General features: G+C 37.8%; 1 protein-coding gene across 1 annotated transcript; it reads right to left on the reverse strand.

Moving 5' to 3' along the window:
* Window positions 1–1,646: 1,646 nt before the first annotated feature.
* On the reverse strand, window positions 1,647–19,021 carry PLEKHB2 (pleckstrin homology domain containing B2). Its single transcript, XM_070945739.1, has 8 exons — window positions 18,920–19,021; window positions 15,596–15,641; window positions 12,087–12,239; window positions 9,606–9,708; window positions 6,535–6,574; window positions 3,930–4,019; window positions 3,097–3,199; window positions 1,647–1,876 (listed from the first exon to the last, which is right to left on the reverse strand). The coding sequence occupies exons 2-8, from the start codon at window positions 15,630–15,632 to the stop codon at window positions 1,740–1,742; spliced, it is 663 nt and encodes a 220-aa protein (XP_070801840.1). The 5' UTR covers window positions 15,633–15,641; window positions 18,920–19,021; the 3' UTR covers window positions 1,647–1,739.
* Between the last annotated feature and the right edge of the window lie 1,045 nt (window positions 19,022–20,066).

A 20,066-nucleotide genomic window follows, 5' to 3' on the forward strand; every position in this document is an offset into this window, starting at 1 on the left:
CTTGACAAGTTACATAAAAAGAGCAAACGCTAATATTAATTTTCGCTATATAATCAGTTTCTTATATCTTAAAGGCTTCCAATGTAACTCCAACATAACTTATAAATTATTTAAATACATATATTTATGAAACATTTATTATCTTCAATTTACAGTGTGATCACATGAAATGTCCTAGACTGAATCTACTCATCGAAACAAGAAAAATATCTTAGCAGAGAGATTATTCATTTCTTTAAAAGAAAGCTTCCAAGTTCAACAATGATGGATGACACCCATATCTCTCATTAAATTGTGTTGTTGCATATATCCCTAAGGCAAAAAGTAACAGCATATGCTTAATGCAAAGCTTACAGAAACCAGTATTACGATTTCTTGTGCCATCACCCAGCTTTGATTTAATTATCCTATCTCAACAGGATATCACACACTGTATTAGCACTTGCCTATATATGGTCCTTGGCATCACCCAAGTCTGCTTCTGTGAAAGTTTCAACTTTGCAAAACGAAGAACAATAAAAGACAATTGGAAGAATTGTATGCAGATCTTAAGATTTCAACAGAACATGCACGCACTGTTTATAAAAATATCTGGTTCTTACTACTATTGTGTGTGAGCTGTAAGTATTAAATGTAACTCATCAGAAACTCTTGGATGTACGGCAGTTTTAATCACCAAGGACAAGGTTCTTTACAATATCCCAGAAGATTAAATAATTATTAAAACTAATTTTCAATAAAAAGAATAAGTTTTTGTTAGCCTCAGTTCTCTATTTATATCATTCTACTCTATTTAGAATAATATAAAAAAGCTTTACATGCCCAGAAGAACTATAACATCTCCTACTATTTATCACGACCCAAAGCCAAATTATTTTCACATGCAGGTTGAATCATTTTGCTACTTGATTTATTCTGGCACAGCTAAAATTCTCAAATTGAGAGTGTTAATACATAGTCCCTGTTCCCTACTTGACATCCCTCTGATGGGATGGAATGGGATGGCAACTCCCAGAGTTCTAACATAATCTCCATTCGGCTCAGAGTGCTAATAATTCAACACAGCAGATCCAGAGGATGATATCCAGGCTTTTGCTAGTCTTCCAACTAAATAAAATAGCAACTTACATGACACTGGCATTATTTGCATGGTCATCCAACTCCTTCAAGTACAGATTGGAATAGTTTCACAACAAAATGTTGCGAGTGTTTCTGGTGATGTAGGAGGATTTATATATTGCTATCTGCCTTTATGGCAAATATTTACCAACTGAAATGTAAGAACAACCTAAATCTACAAATAGAGATTCTCTCTCTCTCTCTCTCTCTCTCTCTCTCTCTCCACAGAGTGTATAAAGTCATTATCTTTTGTCTTCCACGAGTATTTAAAAAAGATACTTGAACTTCCTTTTGAGGCAGCAGTTGAAGTAATTTTAAGAGAATTGTTAATATTTCACTATAAAATTAAATCAGCTGTGGCTGTTTAGCCACCATTAGTAATACTTCACTTGTTATTACTGCTACTTGTTTATCATTATATAGGCTCAAACTTACTTGACCTTTCTTAACTAAAGTGAACTTTCTGGATGATTAAGAATGTGATTAACTAATTCCAGTGTATCATTAGCCAAAATATTGTTAGAATTTATGAAATGCCTATACACTACTTTAACAATATATATATTATTATACACAGAAGATAGTAAGAACCTCCTTCAACTTGAAGCTCCAAAGGAAACCTAAAACACCCAAAACAATGAGCCCAGGGCCATTCCTGTTGCTGCCCCAGCCAACATGCCCAATGCCAGGTCTCCATCAGTATCTCGGTAACGTTCTCGAATAATGACATGGTTTGCAGGAAGTGGGCCATAGGGACCTGAAGAAAAAAAGAGGAGATATAAATGAACTAAACTTGAAATAACTTCTTTTTGTTTATTTTTGTATTGTTCTAGCACGAGGAATGTTAAGCTTTCCATAAAATTGGACACTCAACACATTCTGGCTTAAACCTTATCATGAAATAATAAAAGAAGTTTTATAATGAATATCAACTAGAAAATCTTGAATTTAATAGCAAAGAACGTTAGAGAATGTTCTCTAACTTATTCACATATGCACAAAAAAGGGGTAAATGAAGAAGCATGAGTAAAAGAGTTAAAACTGCACATGTATTCAGATACTGCATTCCTTTAACTCATTCCCAATTCTCCAAAATACTTAGGAAGAGCAGGAGGTCTTGTTTGAATGTGTCTGTCAAATGGAGTCAATTCTGTAACTACAAAACAAAAACTTAATCCTAAAATTACTGACTAAGCTATTTTGCTGTGAGTGGATGCAAACAGGATATAGTCAGTAGTGCAATCTTCTAAATATCTACTCATAAATGAGTCCACTAAGTTCAGTAGCATTTACTTCCATATAAGTATGTATAGAACTGCTTCCAAAATAACTGACTGATTCAGTGCAAACATTGATATATAAAATAGGATAAATAAAATACTTTCTTTCAGATGCAAGAACCAGAACGACACCATGAGCTGAACAGAGTTACTTCCTTATTGTTGCTATCCTATTTATAAGAATCTTGCCAGACTAACTGCATTCTCTTGGAAACAGCAGATAAAGGCTTCAGGAATTTTAGGGAGGGTCTGGCCTCAGCTGCTTTCTCTCCTGGAGCAATTCAAAGCTTGCTAATCTCTTTACTCCATCCTTCTCCCCACTCCAGTTGGAAATGCCATTACACTTTCTCCCCATTTCTTAATAAATGGCAAAAGTAGACAACCTTTAGGCTACATAGGATTCCTTGCCTGGTGGTGCACCACCAACATTACATGGTTCAAATTTCAACAGTCAATTGCTCATTAAAAAACCAATAACCCTAAAATAAGAGTATTAAGCTCTTAATAGACCTAATGCAACTATTTTGCTTAGCCTTCTCTAATTTAAAACAAGCGAGGGGGATGGGGTTACAGCTTTGGATTGCAAAAGGATTGCTTGCCCCTAATGTAGCATAAAAACTGCTTGTACATAATTGGTACATTAAAAATGACTCTAAACTTTGAATCAGCTCAAGAGAAAAATAAAAAGAACAAGTACCTTGGTTTGGGTATTGGTAAGACATAGCATATGTCTGCCCATTAGAAGTGTAGAGGATCTGAGATCCTGGATATGCACCATTGTATTGTGGGTAACCATAAACCTAAGGAAATTATAGTCATGTTAGAAGCATTTGTGAAAGAAATGGTGAGGGTGAATAGGACCAATTACAAAACATTTATTTACCAGAAAGTCAGAGAGTTTAGGTCAGAGGTGTCAAACTGGCAGCCCGTGGGCAGGATGCATTACATGCAGGCCACGCCCACTCCAGTTGCACAAAGGCAAAAACCGTCACAATATGTCACATGACTCAATTGAGTTTGACACCTGTGGTTTAGGCTGTTTCCCAGCACCACTTTTACCTTTTCAGGATGCTCTCTCTGTCATTAGCTATCTATGCCTCTCTTTTTTTTCAGGACTGGCTAGCACACACAAAGACTACCATTCAATTTAATTTAATTAAGAATGCTTTTAGGATCTAATGGGGACCAGATTAATCCTCAGAAAAAAGGGTAAACATAAGATAAATACTTTGCACACCTTAATTTTGCATTTATTTGCTTTCAGTCAAAATAATCAAGTGGACAGGGAAGGGAGGGGTGAGTTATATCCACTGGTGCCCACAAGTGTCTGAGTGGGATCCCAGGACTAGGAGGCTACAGGCCCTGCTTTAATTAAGAATGGGGGCATAATGCATCTGTATGAAAAAACAAATAGTACTTTCTAACAGTCCTGTTTCAAGTCAGACATCTTGTCAGTAAATTTAATGCATGATGATATAAACATATCAATTACTACCATTTTAAATCATTTACACATTTAATTTGATGTACCTCAGGTGATGGTGTTGCATAAGCTGTATATGGAGGGGGTGCTGAAGAAATCGCATTGTCATCATACATCACTTCAGAAGCAACATAAGTCTGGACACATCAACATAAAAGTACAGCAAAAGTTTGGTTATGTTATTAAGTACAACTAAACACAGTTGTATTAAATACAACTATATTAAATCAACTTAGTTGATCTGCAACTAAGCAGATCAAACCTAAGAAAGGCAAAGAAACTAACATCTTTTGCACAAAGGTGTTTGTTGAAAAAGACAAAGATAGGGTTTTTTTTTCCAAAACAATGTTTCCAACTAATAGCTGGATAATTTAACATCTATTATGCATACTATACAAGTTAAGCCTCTTAGTTTTGCTTTCTATTTATTATCAGAAAGATGACAAATGAAAACAGTGCATACAAAATTCCAGAATTCCAAAATTCCAGAGGACTGGAATAGGAGATGCCATTATAATGTAGGAACACAGATTAGGCTGGCCAATAGTTGTGGTAGTAAAATTAATCCTATGACCACACAACAGGCTTCTTAGAAAAAAAAAGAACTTCAAAATTCTAGGTGTCTCAGTTTTTTCAGCATTTGAGAAATATCACAATGAATGGCACTGCACAGAGTGAGCTATTTTCAAGAGCCCATTCTGCCATTCAGATAAGTACCATAAGAATGAGAATAAGAATCCCAATCAGGAGTCCCACCAGGTTTTGAAAAATTGTTTTGTTATTCAAAAAGAACTTGAATTTTGTTGGCTTTGTGCAGGTAGTGACTGTATCCTTTGTTTTTAAAGTATTACACAACCCACTATTTATTTTTAAAAAGGCTCTTGCTATGTTGCTCTCCCCGGGGCTATTTCTTTCCCTTTTTTCACTTTTGCAAAGAAATTGTGGCTTTTTACAAAATAAGCTATTTTACAAACCTCTCACTCAACTGACTCTGAAGTTTGCTTGCATAATCCTGGTGCTGCTTTCAAGTGTATTGGATTACAGGTCCCACCACCTTTATCCAGCAAAGTGACAGGATTTGTAATCCAATAAACCTCGAGTACACCAGTCACCAAAACTGCTTGAATTGGTAGAACAGATTTATTCATGAGCTTAACTCTGCCGCCACTGTCTTGAATATTCCTCAAGGTTTACTTTAGAGCAGGGCTGTCAAACTCGTGGCCCAGGTGCATCACATGGTGGCCACACCCTCACCTGGTTTAGCAAATGATACCACAGTGATAAAGCGAGTTTGACACCTCTGCTTTAGAGCATGAAAAGGGAAGGGAAGGTAAAATATCGTACTTTTTTAAAAAAATCCAAGTTTAACTTTGAGAAAGTAAATAGTTGGCCATGTATGGAATGCTCTCTTTTTCTTTTATCCCTGAAAGCTTGTTTTATTATACATATACAGGGGACATGGGTTGCAGATTCTGCTCTTATTTGCATTTAAATAATCCCATTTAATCACAATCTGTAACAAACATGATAAACAGTGATAAGCATCTTCATTATGTTCTGTTGCGGTTTTTTCTCCCCTCAGATTGGGCTACTCCAAGTGTCGGCAATCCACAGCTCTGGAGCCGGATGCAGCTCTTTGGTCCCTCTGCTGTGGCTCCCTGTCGGATGATGCCACCACTGGCTGACTCTGGGTCACTTCTCGCCTCGTCAAACAGCTAACCTGCTCTGCAAATTCTTTCTCAACAGCAATTCAGAGTGTTATTGTTCATCAACAAACAGCAAAGCAATCCAATACCCTTGGTCCCAAAAGTTACTCTTGATGGGATTGTGCTCTTCCTAAAGGACGTGTATGCAATTTGGAGATACTAATGGATTCCCAGTTAAAGCAACTGTGCTGTAAAAAACAGTGGAAGCCACAGCCATGAGAGCTTCTACCCAATATGAGCTGGTATGCCATTTAATGCCCTAACCTATGTCAGGATGCCCTGGTATCGTAGCTCAAGTCTTACTCATCACTTGACTGGATTACCAAAAGACTTAATACTGTAGGTGGCTTGCAATTGGAAGTGACCCAGATGCTACAAAATGCAGCAACTTGATTACTACTGAAAGAATTCTCAGTACAGTTTCAGGATATCTCTAGCAAAGTCTTGCAAGAAAAAGATCTGCCTATTTGTTCAGAGATCTGGACAAGGCTTGTTGAAGGTGCCTCCTCTTTATGGGGTTCAATTGGAATGAGAACCAAGTGACAGATTTTCTCAGTACTGCTCCCCACACCCTCAGAAATACTCTCCCCTAGAAATGCAGGACCCTGCTTGCATTTTGCAAACAAATAAAACACTATCTTGTTTGAGGAGGTTTTGTGACTTCTTGGCCATTTGTTATGTTTAACTTTTGCTTTTATCTTTGTACTGTGTATTTTATCTTGTAGTTGCCCAACCAAAGCCCATTAGAATTGAGGCCTGATATACATTTTGGGAAAGATAATAAACACATTTATTTATAAATTATTACATTTTTACCAATTATTAAAATATTAGTGACAGAAAAGCTTGTAAGCAGCCTAGAATTATATTACTGAAGTGGAATTAGATTCAAAACAAATAGTTAAGTCTCCCACCACAGATAACAATAACAACAAAAAATACTCACTTCATTTGTTCTGGCATCCTGAAGAGCAATTTTCCAAGCCCTACAAGAAACATGAGCTAAGTAAAGCACGAAAAGAAAACAAATCACTAGCAAAGATAAAATAATGTATGCAATTACCAGTTATAACTGAACAATGGTCTAATAATAAAAATTCAAATATTTAAATTATTTACATCTTATAACAATGCATGAATATGGAATACTATTCAAAGTGAAACTGTATATGATATGTTGGCATTCATTATAAAGACTTATGACATCAGTAAAGGGATGTGGCTTAACCATCTGAGTCTGGTATATCAAACCACAGTGGAAAGGAGCATATATGTTAACTATCCATATCTTTTTCTTTTTTTCTATTTATGTACACTGAGAGCATATGCACGAAAGACAAATTCCTTGTGTGTCCAATCACACTTGGCCAATAAAGAATTGAGTTCAGTTGAGTTCAGTTGAGTTGAGTTGTATTCTATTCTCTAGACCACTGTGACACTATTCCAATGCATTAAAACCTGATGCTCTTAAGAATGAATTGTAAAACAGCACGGCCCGTTCAGCGTGGCCCATTAGCTGCGGCTCATTTGCCATGGCCCATTTGCTGCAGCCTGTTCACTGCCGCCATGGCCTTTTGCCACCGCTGCGGCCTATTCGGCACGGCCCATTTGCCGCAGCCGATCCCCACTGCTGGAATTGGCCAAAAATGTGACGCACGGAGGCCGAAAACAGCCGAAGGGTGGGAGCTGGTGGGTGGGCGGGGCTTCAGCAACATTCGGTGTATAAGACGCACCACAATTTTCACCCAGTTTTGATGGGGGGGGGAAGTGCGTCTTAAACTCCGAAAAGTACAGTACACGTCCTATCTAAAATATAAGTTTAGATTAATGTCTCTTCTTAGCAGGACTATCAAACCCTACATCTAAGTTCTTGATCATAATAGCAATGCTGCTGACATGAAAATGTACTATGGTACTATCCTCTAGGGTAGGCATGGGTAACATACAGCATGCTCTGATAGCCTATGTGGCCAAAATGCTGCTTATAGGAAAACTGGCCCAAATTATTTGTTGCTTTCCTGAGTCATCTCAATGTCCTTGAGCTCTCCCTACAATTGGTGGAGTGGGCCAATGTAATGTGTTAATAGCTAGCAGTAGTAAAGAACCAGTTTTTTTTTTTAGAAGAGTAATGAATGTGGCTCACTGAAGATTAACTCACTATCTGGAATAGTCAAAATTCCAGTATCTGCTTAAATTCTTCACGCACAAAGCATGTTCTGTGGCACCCAATCAGTATGGGTAGATACTGATCAGCACAATGTCTTATGATTTGTAAAGGCATTAGAAGGGAAAGGGTTCAATCCCCCATTATCATTATGAAAAATTTATACCCTTTAATGATAATGCATACTATTTTCCCCACTGAGTTTCCTGAAAAACATCTTCCATTTATGTAATGTTAAGTATTAAGAAAACAGAACTAATGTCACTCAGTATGATTAGTAATTCTGAGCATGGAACAGCTCACTATTTGGTAGTCTCAAGAATGAAACATGGGGGGAAATTATCTTGAAAGGAATGAAAGAAAATAGAGTGAAAGTAGAAAGACTGCATGAAGTCTTTTCTATTATCTTATTCATGTGTGTGTTGGAAGGGGGTGTTTATATGTCAGAGAGAGAGAGACTCTGGGAGACATACAATAAATATTAGAGGTTGTGTCGCTGCTCACAGCAAACTATAATGCCTGAAGTGGCAGAGAATTAGAAGCAGTTCACTGAAAATAGGCCCTTATCTCAAAAGCCCTCACCAACTTCAAGTTCCTCTTAAGATATCTTTCATCCATTGGGACCTCAGGACTAAGAGCAGTCCTAAAAAAACAGAGAACCAAGCCATAATTAAGCTGACAACTGCTGCTTGCTTTGTTAGAGATGCCACTCATAGTGATGCCTCAGACAACCTCAGTTCACCTGTCACTGCCGCTGTCACTCTGCTCCTTAGGTACCACAAGACATTAGGGCTAAGATCAAGGTTTCTATGGACGAACTCAGAATTTCCACTGTCACCTTTGAGAATATATAAAATGTGTTAGCTAGAAAGGGAGAGGAGGAGAAGGGTTCTTTATCAGCCTGCCTTTTCACCTCAAAAAGAATTAATCCTTTCCTAATGATTCCATCACTCTGGTGACCAACGGTTTCTATAAGAAAACATTTACAGCATATGATTTGATATTCACCTTGAGGATTTAGAGGATCACAACATAATTTAATTGACAGTAGTTACTTTTAACATATCAAGAGCAAAAATTATGTGGTGATATTCTAATAGACAGAGGGAAACTTAAATTTGTTTTAGCAGTAATGTGCTAATATATGCTAATCTTGAAAGAAGAAAGCAAATACACTCAATTGAATACTCAGGATAATCTAGCATGGCTCCTTTCCTGAACTTCAAATCATCAGATAAAGTCAACAGGTCATGGAAAGTAAGATTAACATCTATATCTTCATGAAGAACAGTAATACATTTTTAAAATTATGTACAAGTATATGTAGTTGCTGATAAGAAGATACAAGGACAGATACAGGAAAGATAAAAAAGAAAGAATTTGGAGGTTACAAAAAAGAGCAAACCAAAGAGACCAAGATCTCAAAAGAGATTTTGCAGTTGGTAAAATTGTTCCTTTTTTACCTAATTCATACCGTTTTCCCGAAAATAAGACATCCCCTGATAATAAGCCCAATCGGGCTTTTGAGCACATGCATTAAAATAAGCCCTCCCCAAAAATAAGCCCTCCCCCAAAATATTTAAATGCAGAGCTGGAAATTAGGCAAGACGACAAGAGGAGCCCCATCTTGCTCCACGTGCCCCAAAATAATAAGACCTCCCTGAAAATAAGGCCAAGCAGTTATTTTGGGGTTCAAAAAAATGTAAGACAGGGTCTTATTTTCAGGGAAACATGTTACATATATACAGATTACACCAAAAGGTATTATGCAAATATGAGCTACTTCCATTATAAAAGTTACTAAACGCCTATATTTGAATCAAAGCAGAAGAGGCAAATCATTCAAAACTCACAAGCAATCATCGGTACTTTCTGCACAGAGATTGAGCACCTTCCCATCACGGCAAATTATCTGCAGCAAACAGTCTTTAGCTTTGCCCTCCGGAGGATGAAAACCTGTCCAAAATAGAGATGCTTTTACACCTTGTGATGAAAAGTTTATATATATATATATATATATATATATGACTGGACAGCCACTTTTCTCAAATTGTATAGGATCTCCTGCTTCAGCAATCGGTTGGACTAGAAGGCCTCCAAGGTTCTTTCCAGCTCTATTCTGATTGACTGAAAATAGTTCAGGTGTAAAATGATGCATGTTTAAAAAAGTACCAGATCAAAAAATAAAGGAATATATGAAAGGATAAAAACAACTTATCTTCCATAAAATTATAAAGCTATAAAAAGTTCAGGAACTGCTAATGTTGGTAGTACTTGAGGTTTGGAAAAATAAGATTGATTTGCCACATGAAACTTGTAATTGAGTACTGCACTCTTCTCCTCATCCAGCTTTCTTAATTTTCTTTCTGAAAACTAGCAGTTTCTATATCTGTTACTGTGGAAAACAAAATCTGTTAATACATATATGTGTGAGAGTTTTTTGTCATCCATTTTCAGTGCCAACTTTTTGTCTGCCTAATTCTTCTAATAAACAGAAAGAAGAGGAAAGATGCTGCATTGTTGGGAGTTCAGTAGCTGCCATTTCCAATTTTAATAAACATTAAAATGTTTTAAAATATATTTGTAGATCACCTGACAATATTCAATCAATAAATAATTGTCTCAATAATATGTACTTTTCATACATCAATCAAGCTATTGTAAGCAAACCAAGGATTAATGTAGGAGATGACCAGGCTGAGCCCAAGGGAGGGGTCAAACACATCATCAGTCATGAGTTCCTTCGCGCCACAAGAGCTTTAAGCCCCACCCACCTTGAATTCCTTCTCTCATCTCCCACTAATTTCTCTTTGCCGTTGAACTTTCTGGATCTCCTGATTCTCCTGGTACTTGACAATTAAAATGGGAAAAATACTTGTTTTTTCAAGTTATGTATCTTTCACTAGCCAAAGCCAAATCCAGAAGTCATGCCTGAGAAATATGTACAATTTGTTTGCTTTATACAGGTAGTCCTCGATTTGCAACCACAAATGGAACCAGTGAAGCAATTGTTAAGCAAGATTCCCACATGACTGCTTTGCTAAATGACCACAATTCCAGCACTGTCAGTTGCAGTCGTTAAGCAATCTCCTAGGTCATTAAGCAGACAGAGTGAAAGAGCTGCCTGTCAAGTTCAGTTCTCTTCCATATACAGAAGAGTAGTCCTCCAAAGGGTTGCAGGAACATAGCTCAGATCTTTGGGATCTACCCTCCACTTCTGCAGCACTCCAGAAGTATTCCTTCTCCCTTGGCAGGCAGTCCTTTCGCTCTTGAAGAGCTGCTTGCAAGGGGGGAGAGGGTAGAAGGAATCTTAGCAAAAGGAGCTGGGATTCCCTCCAGGCCGAGTTTCACAAACACACACACAAAATGTTGCTTCTCTAATGAAAAAGAAATATCTCCCCTGACAGAATGCAAAATAGAACCTCATAGTACAAAAGAAAATTTGGCATTTTAAAATAAGACATCTGAACTTGAGATGCAATATGGACAACCATTTGACTCAAAATAATTTCCAAAATCACAAGGGAGGAGTTATCTAGACAAGCCCTTCCCAGTCACCTTCCAAATGCGTTCAACTTTAACTGCAGAATCTTCAACATTTCCCCAGGATCTGACAAAGTTGGAATTAGAGCATGTCACTTCTTCAGATGTAAATTTGCCAGTATGCAATTTCTACTCATCACTTCTAGTACTATCCTCTGCAATAGCAGGAAACAAGTCTGTTCTATCTCCTGTGGAGCACTGTTTCATATAGTCCTTAATTTTTTCTTGTCTAAGTAAACACACCATGCAGTTTTTCCAACTCTTTTAAGCAGGAGGCAGCAAAGAGTTGGGCAGTCATCATCCACCTCATATGAACAAAATAAACGAAACTATTGCCAAGTGGGCAAAACAATTGCTTTTATATTCATTACATATATTGCTTTAGTTCTGAAATATATAAGCTGAGACTCCCAACATCCCATCTTCTCTTGTGAAATAAAAACCAATTAATCAAAGACAGGTATACAAATTCTATCATTAGAAAAATAAAGGAACTCGTTATCACTGCCAAGCAAGTCAATTACTAGAACACTAAAATCCTATCCAAGTCTACATAAGGAATAACTCCCACTGAATCAATAAAGACTCCTATTCTGTGTGCTCTCACACACAAAAATAGCCATCACTGACTGCCATTTAAAACAATTTTTCTGCATTCAACATTTTAATTAGTTTTAAACCTACACCATTAATACTATTACAGGTACATTAAGGTCTCTTAGATGTATAAGAGGAGGGAAGCAGAGACATGTGAAGAGAAATGGAAAGTAATATAAAAAGCACATACTCACCTCGGCATTCATTTCCCCCTCTGATATTGATACAGTCAATTTTCATGTGAACTCTATCTTCTAGATCATGCCTCTGTTGGTCATCATAAAACAATAAATGGCCATCAGACCACAAATCAAACCAATTTTTCTTCCAGCGTCGTAATATAGTACCTAAAGAAATACATATAGAATAATCATGGAAGGTGAAGACAAGTGAGCAATATGCAAACCTGACTTGTAATTATTCTGTCAGGGTTCCGACGGTTGTGTATAGGTTTTGTAGAGTTTTATCCTTTCAAGCCACCCAGTCATAAAATAAGTAAGTAAAAATCTTGTGTCTCAAGTCAGAAGAACTGGGTATGTTTACTTTAACAAAGAGAAGGACTAGGAGTAACATGACAGCAGTCTTCCAATATTTAAAGGGCTATCACAAAGAAAAGGGGGTCAATGTATTTCCCAAAGCCCCCCAGGGCAGGACAAGAAGTAACAGATGGAACTCCAACAGGTAATTAAGGAGAAATTTTCTAACAATTAGAACAATTCATCAATGGAATGGTTTGCCTCCAGAACTTCTGAGTGCTCTACCACTGGAGATTTTTAAGAAGAGACTGGAAAACCATTTGTCTGAAATGGTATAGAGCCATGGTGGAGAACCTATAGCACGCATGCCAGAGATGGCACACAAAGCCCTCTCTATGGGCATGCATATTGTCGCCCCAGCCGAGCTACATCACGTTTCTCTGTCACGTTTCCTGCTGTCGTTTGCAGGGAAACAAAAGTTTGTGGGACTAAAAAAAAATTCACTCAATCAATTCCAACTTCTCGCGAAAGAAAAAGATCTAGCGAAGTAGGAATTGAGTGAACTTTTTCACTCACACGCTTCACAATGAGGGAGATGGGGAGCTGCCTGCGTTGGGATGCCCCGCCTCCCAGCTGAACCTCGGCACACTGCTCCTGGGCTCAAAGAGAGAGAGGGGGGGGAGAGAGAGAGAGGGAACAAGACGGAGGGCGGGAAAGAGAGAAACAGAGAGGAACAGAAGGAGGGAAAGAGAGAGGGAGGGAGGGAGAGAGAGAGAGAAAGAGAGAAAGGAAGAGAGGGAAAGGGAGGGAAACAGAGAGGCAGAGAGAGAGAGAGAAAAAAAGACAGGGAGAGAGAGAGAGAGAAAGAGACAGGGAAAGAGAAAGACAGAGACGGGGAAGAGAGAGACAGAGAAAGAGAGAGAAAGAGAGAGGAAGGAATGGAAAGAGAAAGAAAGGGGGGAAGAGAAATGATATTATAAAAGTTTTTCTTTTTTATTGTTGCTAAATGTAATATTTCAAAAGCAGAAAAAAAATGAAGGGGGCATAAAAGTGCCTCGTTTTCATTATTTTAGGTAGTAAAACCTCAATATTCAAGTTAAATTGCCATGTTGGCACTTTGCGATGAATAAGTGGGTTTTGGGTTCCAGTTTGGGCACTCGGTCTCTAAAAAGTTTGCCTTCACTGGTATAGGGCCCTTTGTCTAAGCAGGGAGCTGAACTAGAAGACCTCCAAAGATCCTTTCCAACTCTATTATTCCATTATTCGTTTCACTAAAGTAACTAAAATCACTGATAGGTTTGAACATTCTACAATGCTTTAAAAAAAATGCAAACTTTTTCTCTTTGAAAAAAGTTCAAGAATTCATTATCTCAGGATATAGGAATGGTCATCAGCCATTAATCTTGTAATCTTTAAAAGATGATTAAAAATGCTCATCGAAGATGAAGCTATCCCTGGCTATTGAACAATACCCCTACACCAGTGGTGGGTTGCTACTGGTTCTCCCCGGTTCAGGAGACCCAGTAGTGGAAATCTTCATAGGAGAGCGAACCGGTCCGCTTTGAATGTCAGTTAGGCCCTGCCCCCCGACCCCGCACTATACCTACCTTTATTTCTTTTGTTTTTTGGTCAGCTGTAAGGCGCAGCAGACTGGATTGCCATGCCTCAGCTGTTTTTTTACTCAATGCGTTTTGTGTGGCAATAGCACGCAAAGCCTGTGCGCAATGCAAACCGGTGGTAAAACTGATTAGAACCCACCACTGCCCTACATCTCAAATTATCTTCAGGATCCCAGGGAAGGCTGAGGATTCCTCTGAATACCAGCTATTGCAAAACAAGAATCAAGTGAACTTCCCATAATCATCCAATCAGATATGTAGGAACCAAATGCTTCAAGGTCTGGGTCTGCTAAATTACTCTTACATTTTTAAGATACAGCTTGGATGCCAGGAAATATTTCCTGACTCTTCCTAAGAACTAGCTGACTCATTCTGACAAACCATTTATCAAGGCCAGCAATTAAGTTTTCTCCTCTAACCATTGAAGGAGATAGATATTTCTACAATAAACTGTGTGGCCAAAATGATCTTAGCACAATACTTTCATTTTAATAGTAGCAATTGTTAAAGTATGATAATGCAAACATGAAGCTTTTTTCACATGCTTTTCTGAAAGATGGAGGAACCAAATTATAGATCAAGTAAAAACTAAAATAAACTAAGAAGTTCATTATTAGCTTACCTGACATTTTCTGCCTTAGTTCATGCAGCCACCAAGACCATTACCAAGCAACACTTTTTGATCCAAACAGCACTACTTTGGAAGGATATATCTAATCCATATTCTCCTACTATGTTGTCCACAACTCCAGAATTCCCAACCATTTTCCAATTGGGAATCATAGGAGTTGTATCTTAAAAGATTAAATCATGACAACAGGACCAAAGTTTATTAGCCAGGTGAAGACCTGGCTTTTCCGGCAGGCCTGGGGCCGTTGATCTCGCTTTGCGATCTGACAAGATCCGGCCATAAATGGTGTGAATGGGTTTTAATGTTTTTAATCTTTAAGTGTTTTTATAGTGATTTTTTGAGTGTATTGTGAGCCGCCCTGGGTCTTCGGAGAGGGGCGGCATATAAATTGAATGAATGAATGAATGAATGAATGAATGAATGAATGAATGAATGAATAAATAAATAAATAAATAAATAAATAAATAAATATTAAAACTGAGACATTTTGTTACTCATCCAAGTAACTTGTTCAGTCAAAATGAAAAATGTAAGTTAGGCAGAGAGTCATTGGGATGTACTAACTCTTGCCATACCTACTGCAGGGCTTTCTTCCCACAATGTATTGCAAATATAAATGAAGACGTAATCATCCAGGCCAAAAGCCTAGATGATTGAGTCTTCATTTACATAGGAGTTAGAGTTCTGCATACCTGGGGGTCTCTGCTGGGAACAGCTATTTAATCCCTTTTTCCCCACTGTAAGAGTTCTTCCCCACTACCATCACCATTGTAAATTGCCCTGTGGGAAGAAAAAAACAGCTTACTGGTGGAAGGGAAGCTCCAGATTGGAAGAAAAAGGTGAGGGGAAGGGAGAGTCCTTGCATAGAGAATGCTGTCTGCAGACTTTTTAAAACCAACAATATGAAGTGATCCAATCATTATCTCTTAATATCAAGCTATTTGGCCCCAAAGCAGAGTGGGTAATCCATTACTTACTTTGTCGGAGCAACCATCCACTTTTCACCAAAGCCATCACCAATCTCTAGAGCAAAAAGAATATGATAGACTTCTGAGATATAGCAAAACATAGCAGTAATGAGGAGATGCATCAATGTAACAATTCTCAAAGGGAATCCCAACCCTGGAAGTTATTAACATATCTAAAGGATGCCAAATTCATGAAAGTTGATATAGAATGCATTCTTCTCTCTTGGTGGTGATAGGTTAAAAGAATAGATATTATTTTGGCCATTTATTACTTATTTTTATCCCACCATAATTTTTTTTATAAATAACTCAAGGAAGCAATATAACCAATATTTCTTCCTCCTCCTATTTCCCCACAACAACCACCCTGTGGGTTGGGCTGAGAGAAAGTGACTGGACCAAAGTCTACCAGCCAGCTTTCATGACTAACGTCCATAACTTCTAAGGATCCGTATAATCTCTTAAATGTTTTCAGGACATTTTTATTAGGAGGGTATTTCATTTAAGAAAGTAAAATATCATACAATATGAAGGACTTTTCTGCTTCTGGTAAATAAGCAGTTAAATTTTTTAATATTCTACACAAAAAAATCATAAGCAAGATTTAACAATAATGCTGAATGTATGTGCACCTGCCTTTCCTTCCATTATTTCCTGTTAATTATTTAAACAGAAAAGCTGGACAACCTGCACAATAACTGACTTGCCAAGCACCACCTGGGCATGGCAGACCAAACTAGCCTAGATGTTACTTAATGCTATAATTCCAAGACAATGAATTTTTAAAAATTGTAAATTAAAATTGTGATAGAAACATATTGATCAATTACCTATATATGCAAGTTGATTTAATCCATGTGTACATTAGAGATTTAACCTATGCTCAAATTTCTGAAATCAATTTAAAAACTGAAATCAACTTGGAAACTAATAAATATGCCAAATTTTGCAGTCCCAGCTGAGAAAAAACAAGGTCTTCAAACCATGGACTAGTCTAAGACCCACTGCTGCTACCCCCATGATTTTGTGTGTGTGTGTGTACACACGTGGATGCGCTCATACATATGTGTGCCTTCTAGTTAGTTTTTAACTCCTGGCAATTGCTTGGTTAGTGCCTACAGTTTTCTTGGCAAAATAGATTTGCCATTGCCTGTTTCCTAGGTTTGAGAGGGAGTCATTGGCCAAATGTCCCCCAGCTCACTTTGTGCCTAAGGCAGGGGTGTCAAATTTGCGGCCTGCGGGCCAGATGTGTCATGTGATGGCCCCGGCCCCACCCAGTTTAGCAAAGGGGGGAAAAGTCCCGATATATCATATGACGCCGCAAGTTTGATATACCTGGCCTAAGGTGTAACTAGAGGCCAGTCTCCTACTTTCTACTTGGGTTCTTAATCACACCACCAAACTGGCTTTAAACAACCACCAATACTGGGCAATAAAGTTATATCAGGCTTAATTCTATGGTTAATGAAGAATGGGAGTTGGTTGATTTTATTATTCCCCTTTTCATCCATCCTCAATTTTCCATTCATTCCAGGGATATATTTGTTAAATAATGCTGCCCCTGCTTTAAGGGCAACTGATAAGCAGCAAAAGCCCAAGAAATAAGTAGAAGAAAGGTAAACCACACTTGTATTTGCTAATGCAAAATTAAATCTGCAATCTGAAAAATTCTCATCAGTAAATGTACAAGAAACTCCCAATGCAATTTTTCTCAAACTGATAGAACAGGATTTGTTTGTTTTTTGTCCAGATTCTCACAGCTGCTTTGGAAGCTCTTCCCAATTATCTCCACATGTTTATTGTGTTGGGAAGCAGAAGTAGCATGAAAAAACTAATCTGCATTTTAAATACCCCTTTCAAGAAGTTGAACATCTCTAATATATTCCCTGTAAAAGATCTGTCCTACAATTGAATCATGTTCCATATTACTGGCATAAGCTCTTTAAAACAAGATTTAGAACAATAATATTCTTGGAATTTCTTTCAGCTCTCAATACCAATATATTGACCACTCCGTTAAACTTTAACTCATAAAAAATTGACAGACAGTACAGGTTTGATCTTAGTGGATTAAAAATTATATCTAGGTAAATTGAATATATAATTCATCCTAGCAATGAATATTTCTAAATTACTGTTTGAAAGTTGAAACAATACATTTGTATCCCTTTGAGATGGAAACTGCACTATTCAAAATAAATCACTTTACTAGAAACAAATGCTAACTTTTTATCAGCCCCTTGAATGCTAAATGATTAATTTTATAATTACTTTATTTCAGGCTTGCTTCTTCCAGATGTTTCAAGATCACAAATATAATTATCACCATTATTAATCAAAATGTATTTACTGTCTAATAAAAGACAGCATACAATAGAACTATAAAGCCATCCTAATATGTTGAGTAGTGATAATGGGAATCAATACATGAATCAATGTATCTTGAAAAAAAGATCACATGTATTTTTGTAGACATCAGTAATAATTTCCTAATCTTTGTTTCATCAGATTTATAAAAGAGAATCTTACATCTCATTGTGCTGTACTTTTTCTTAAGGGCAAAGCACAAAGGAAGTGACAGCATCCTTTAAAAACAAGCAACCCCGGCTCTTTTCTTTTGTCTTACAGCAGGATTTTTAAATCTTGGACATGACAGTAACATCAAGCAAAAACTTAAACAAGCAAGGACCTTTTTTCTATGACAGCCCGATGTTTATATTGCGCAGGTCTTAAGAAACAAATCAGCTCATCATTACAGTCTTGAATTACCTTCTGCGGCAATTCAGAAATTACTTCCCCTTAAAAGAGTTTGAAATTCTATACGGGTGAAAGATGGTTTTAAAACCTGCAATCCCTCCCTTCCCTCTCCTTAAAAAGGCTAGGCTGAAATGCCTTTAAACTACCTGCCCTTTCCTGGTTTAAAACTCCACAGCCTTCTTTTCTCCGATATTGAGATGGGGGGGGAATATAAATAAGCGATTCAGACTCCATGAACTCGTTACAAGCTCGAAGGATTACAAAACGCGATGGCGTGACCTCGTTGGATTTGTCTCTGCCTCCTCTAGACGAGTTGCAGCCGGTGGGGCAGCCAGCCGCCCACCCCACCACGGGTCCTCCTCCTCTTTCTGTCCTCCGCCGCCGCTAAGGACTCACACAAAGCGCACCACCGCCCGTCGCCCGGCTGTCTGTCTGGAAAAACACGACCTCCAGCCCAGCTAAACTTCGAGCCCTAAAAAGTTAGCCCGGAGCCATTCTTTTTGTCCCTTTGCTGGAACCCAGAGAACCAAATATTCCCCTTTGACGAGAAGAAGGGGCAAAAAGGACCTCACTGACCTGTTACACTTTGCAAAGAGCGCACAACTCGTAGAATTCCGGCTTTCGTTCTGCCTGTTGCCGAGAAATGGAAAAGCTTCCACGGCACCGCCTCCCAACGCCCAGGCCTCTCTCGTCAAATGCGTCCTGTGATCGTTTGCGTCACTTAATACATCTGCACATGCTCATAACTGTAGGTGGGAATTGTAGTTTCCCAAAGCAAGAGAAGGAAGGTGACACATATGCCGTTATTTAATTGTGCAATATAGTATTATCTTCTTGCAATAACACAGGGTGCGTCTCTATCTGTGAAACCATTTACACAGTTTCTCAAACTCAGCAACTTTAAAATCTGTGGCTTTACAACTCTCAGAATTCCTAGTCAGCATCGATGGGGAATTCTGGGAGCAGAAGTCCATAGGTCTTAAAATTGCCAAGTTTGAGAAGTACTGCTCTGCAACACTTCCCTGCCAAACCTTTATTCCTATCTCAACTGAAGTGGAACAAACTATGCCAAGAGGAAATTATAACAATTATCGGCTAAGGGATAGTGCCAGGAGGCTATATGTAGCACTTGAATCATGGGCTAACTCCCCAAAATGAAGGATGCTCAAAGTGAACTCAGATCTGCAGTGCTCTCTTTTGTTAATGTAATGAGTGGCAGAAATATGTGTTAGGGAAAAAGTAATATTATGAAGCATTAATTGTAAATTAATTAATTAATTAAAGGAAGATGTAAAATTTTCACATAAACAGCTTCTTGTGATAGCAATGACTGTTGGAAAAAATACTTCTACAGCAATGTTACAATCAAAGGCAGTATATTAAAAATTCATAGAATCATATAAGAGAAAGTGAGTGCTGAGCATAATATGCAGTGATTTAACAGTTTACTGTTGTTTGGACATGCTTGCGAATATTGAAGTCCTAAGAAGTAAAAGAGTACAACTATACAGATCAGTGTGTATAAAATATGAAATTGGGCAGTAATTACAATATTAGTATATCACACAAAAAAGCACTCAAATAGCAATCTACATTAAAATAGCATCTGCAGAAACAGCCCCCAAGGAAAACACGATTTCCATTTGCTCCAAAATTGTATTAACATAAATAGGTGGAGGAACAGAATGCTATTTCTTCAACTACCATGACAAACATTTTTTTG

Source organism: Pituophis catenifer, unplaced genomic scaffold (genome assembly GCF_029215685.1).
Source record: "Pituophis catenifer annectens isolate HBS135680 unplaced genomic scaffold, rPitCat1.0.hap2 SCAF_6, whole genome shotgun sequence".
Lineage (NCBI taxonomy): Eukaryota > Metazoa > Chordata > Lepidosauria > Squamata > Colubridae > Pituophis > Pituophis catenifer.

Coding starts and splice junctions, on each gene's coding strand:
- PLEKHB2 (XM_070945739.1), bottom strand. CDS start 15,632: ATGGCTTTGGTGAAAAGTGGATGGTTGCTCCGACAAA. Junction 12,240..15,595: donor TGGATGGTTGCTCCGACAAA/GTAAGTAATGGA, acceptor GTATTTCTTTAG/GTACTATATTACGACGCTGG. Junction 9,709..12,086: donor AGGGGGAAATGAATGCCGAG/GTGAGTATGTGC, acceptor TATTTTGGACAG/GTTTTCATCCTCCGGAGGGC.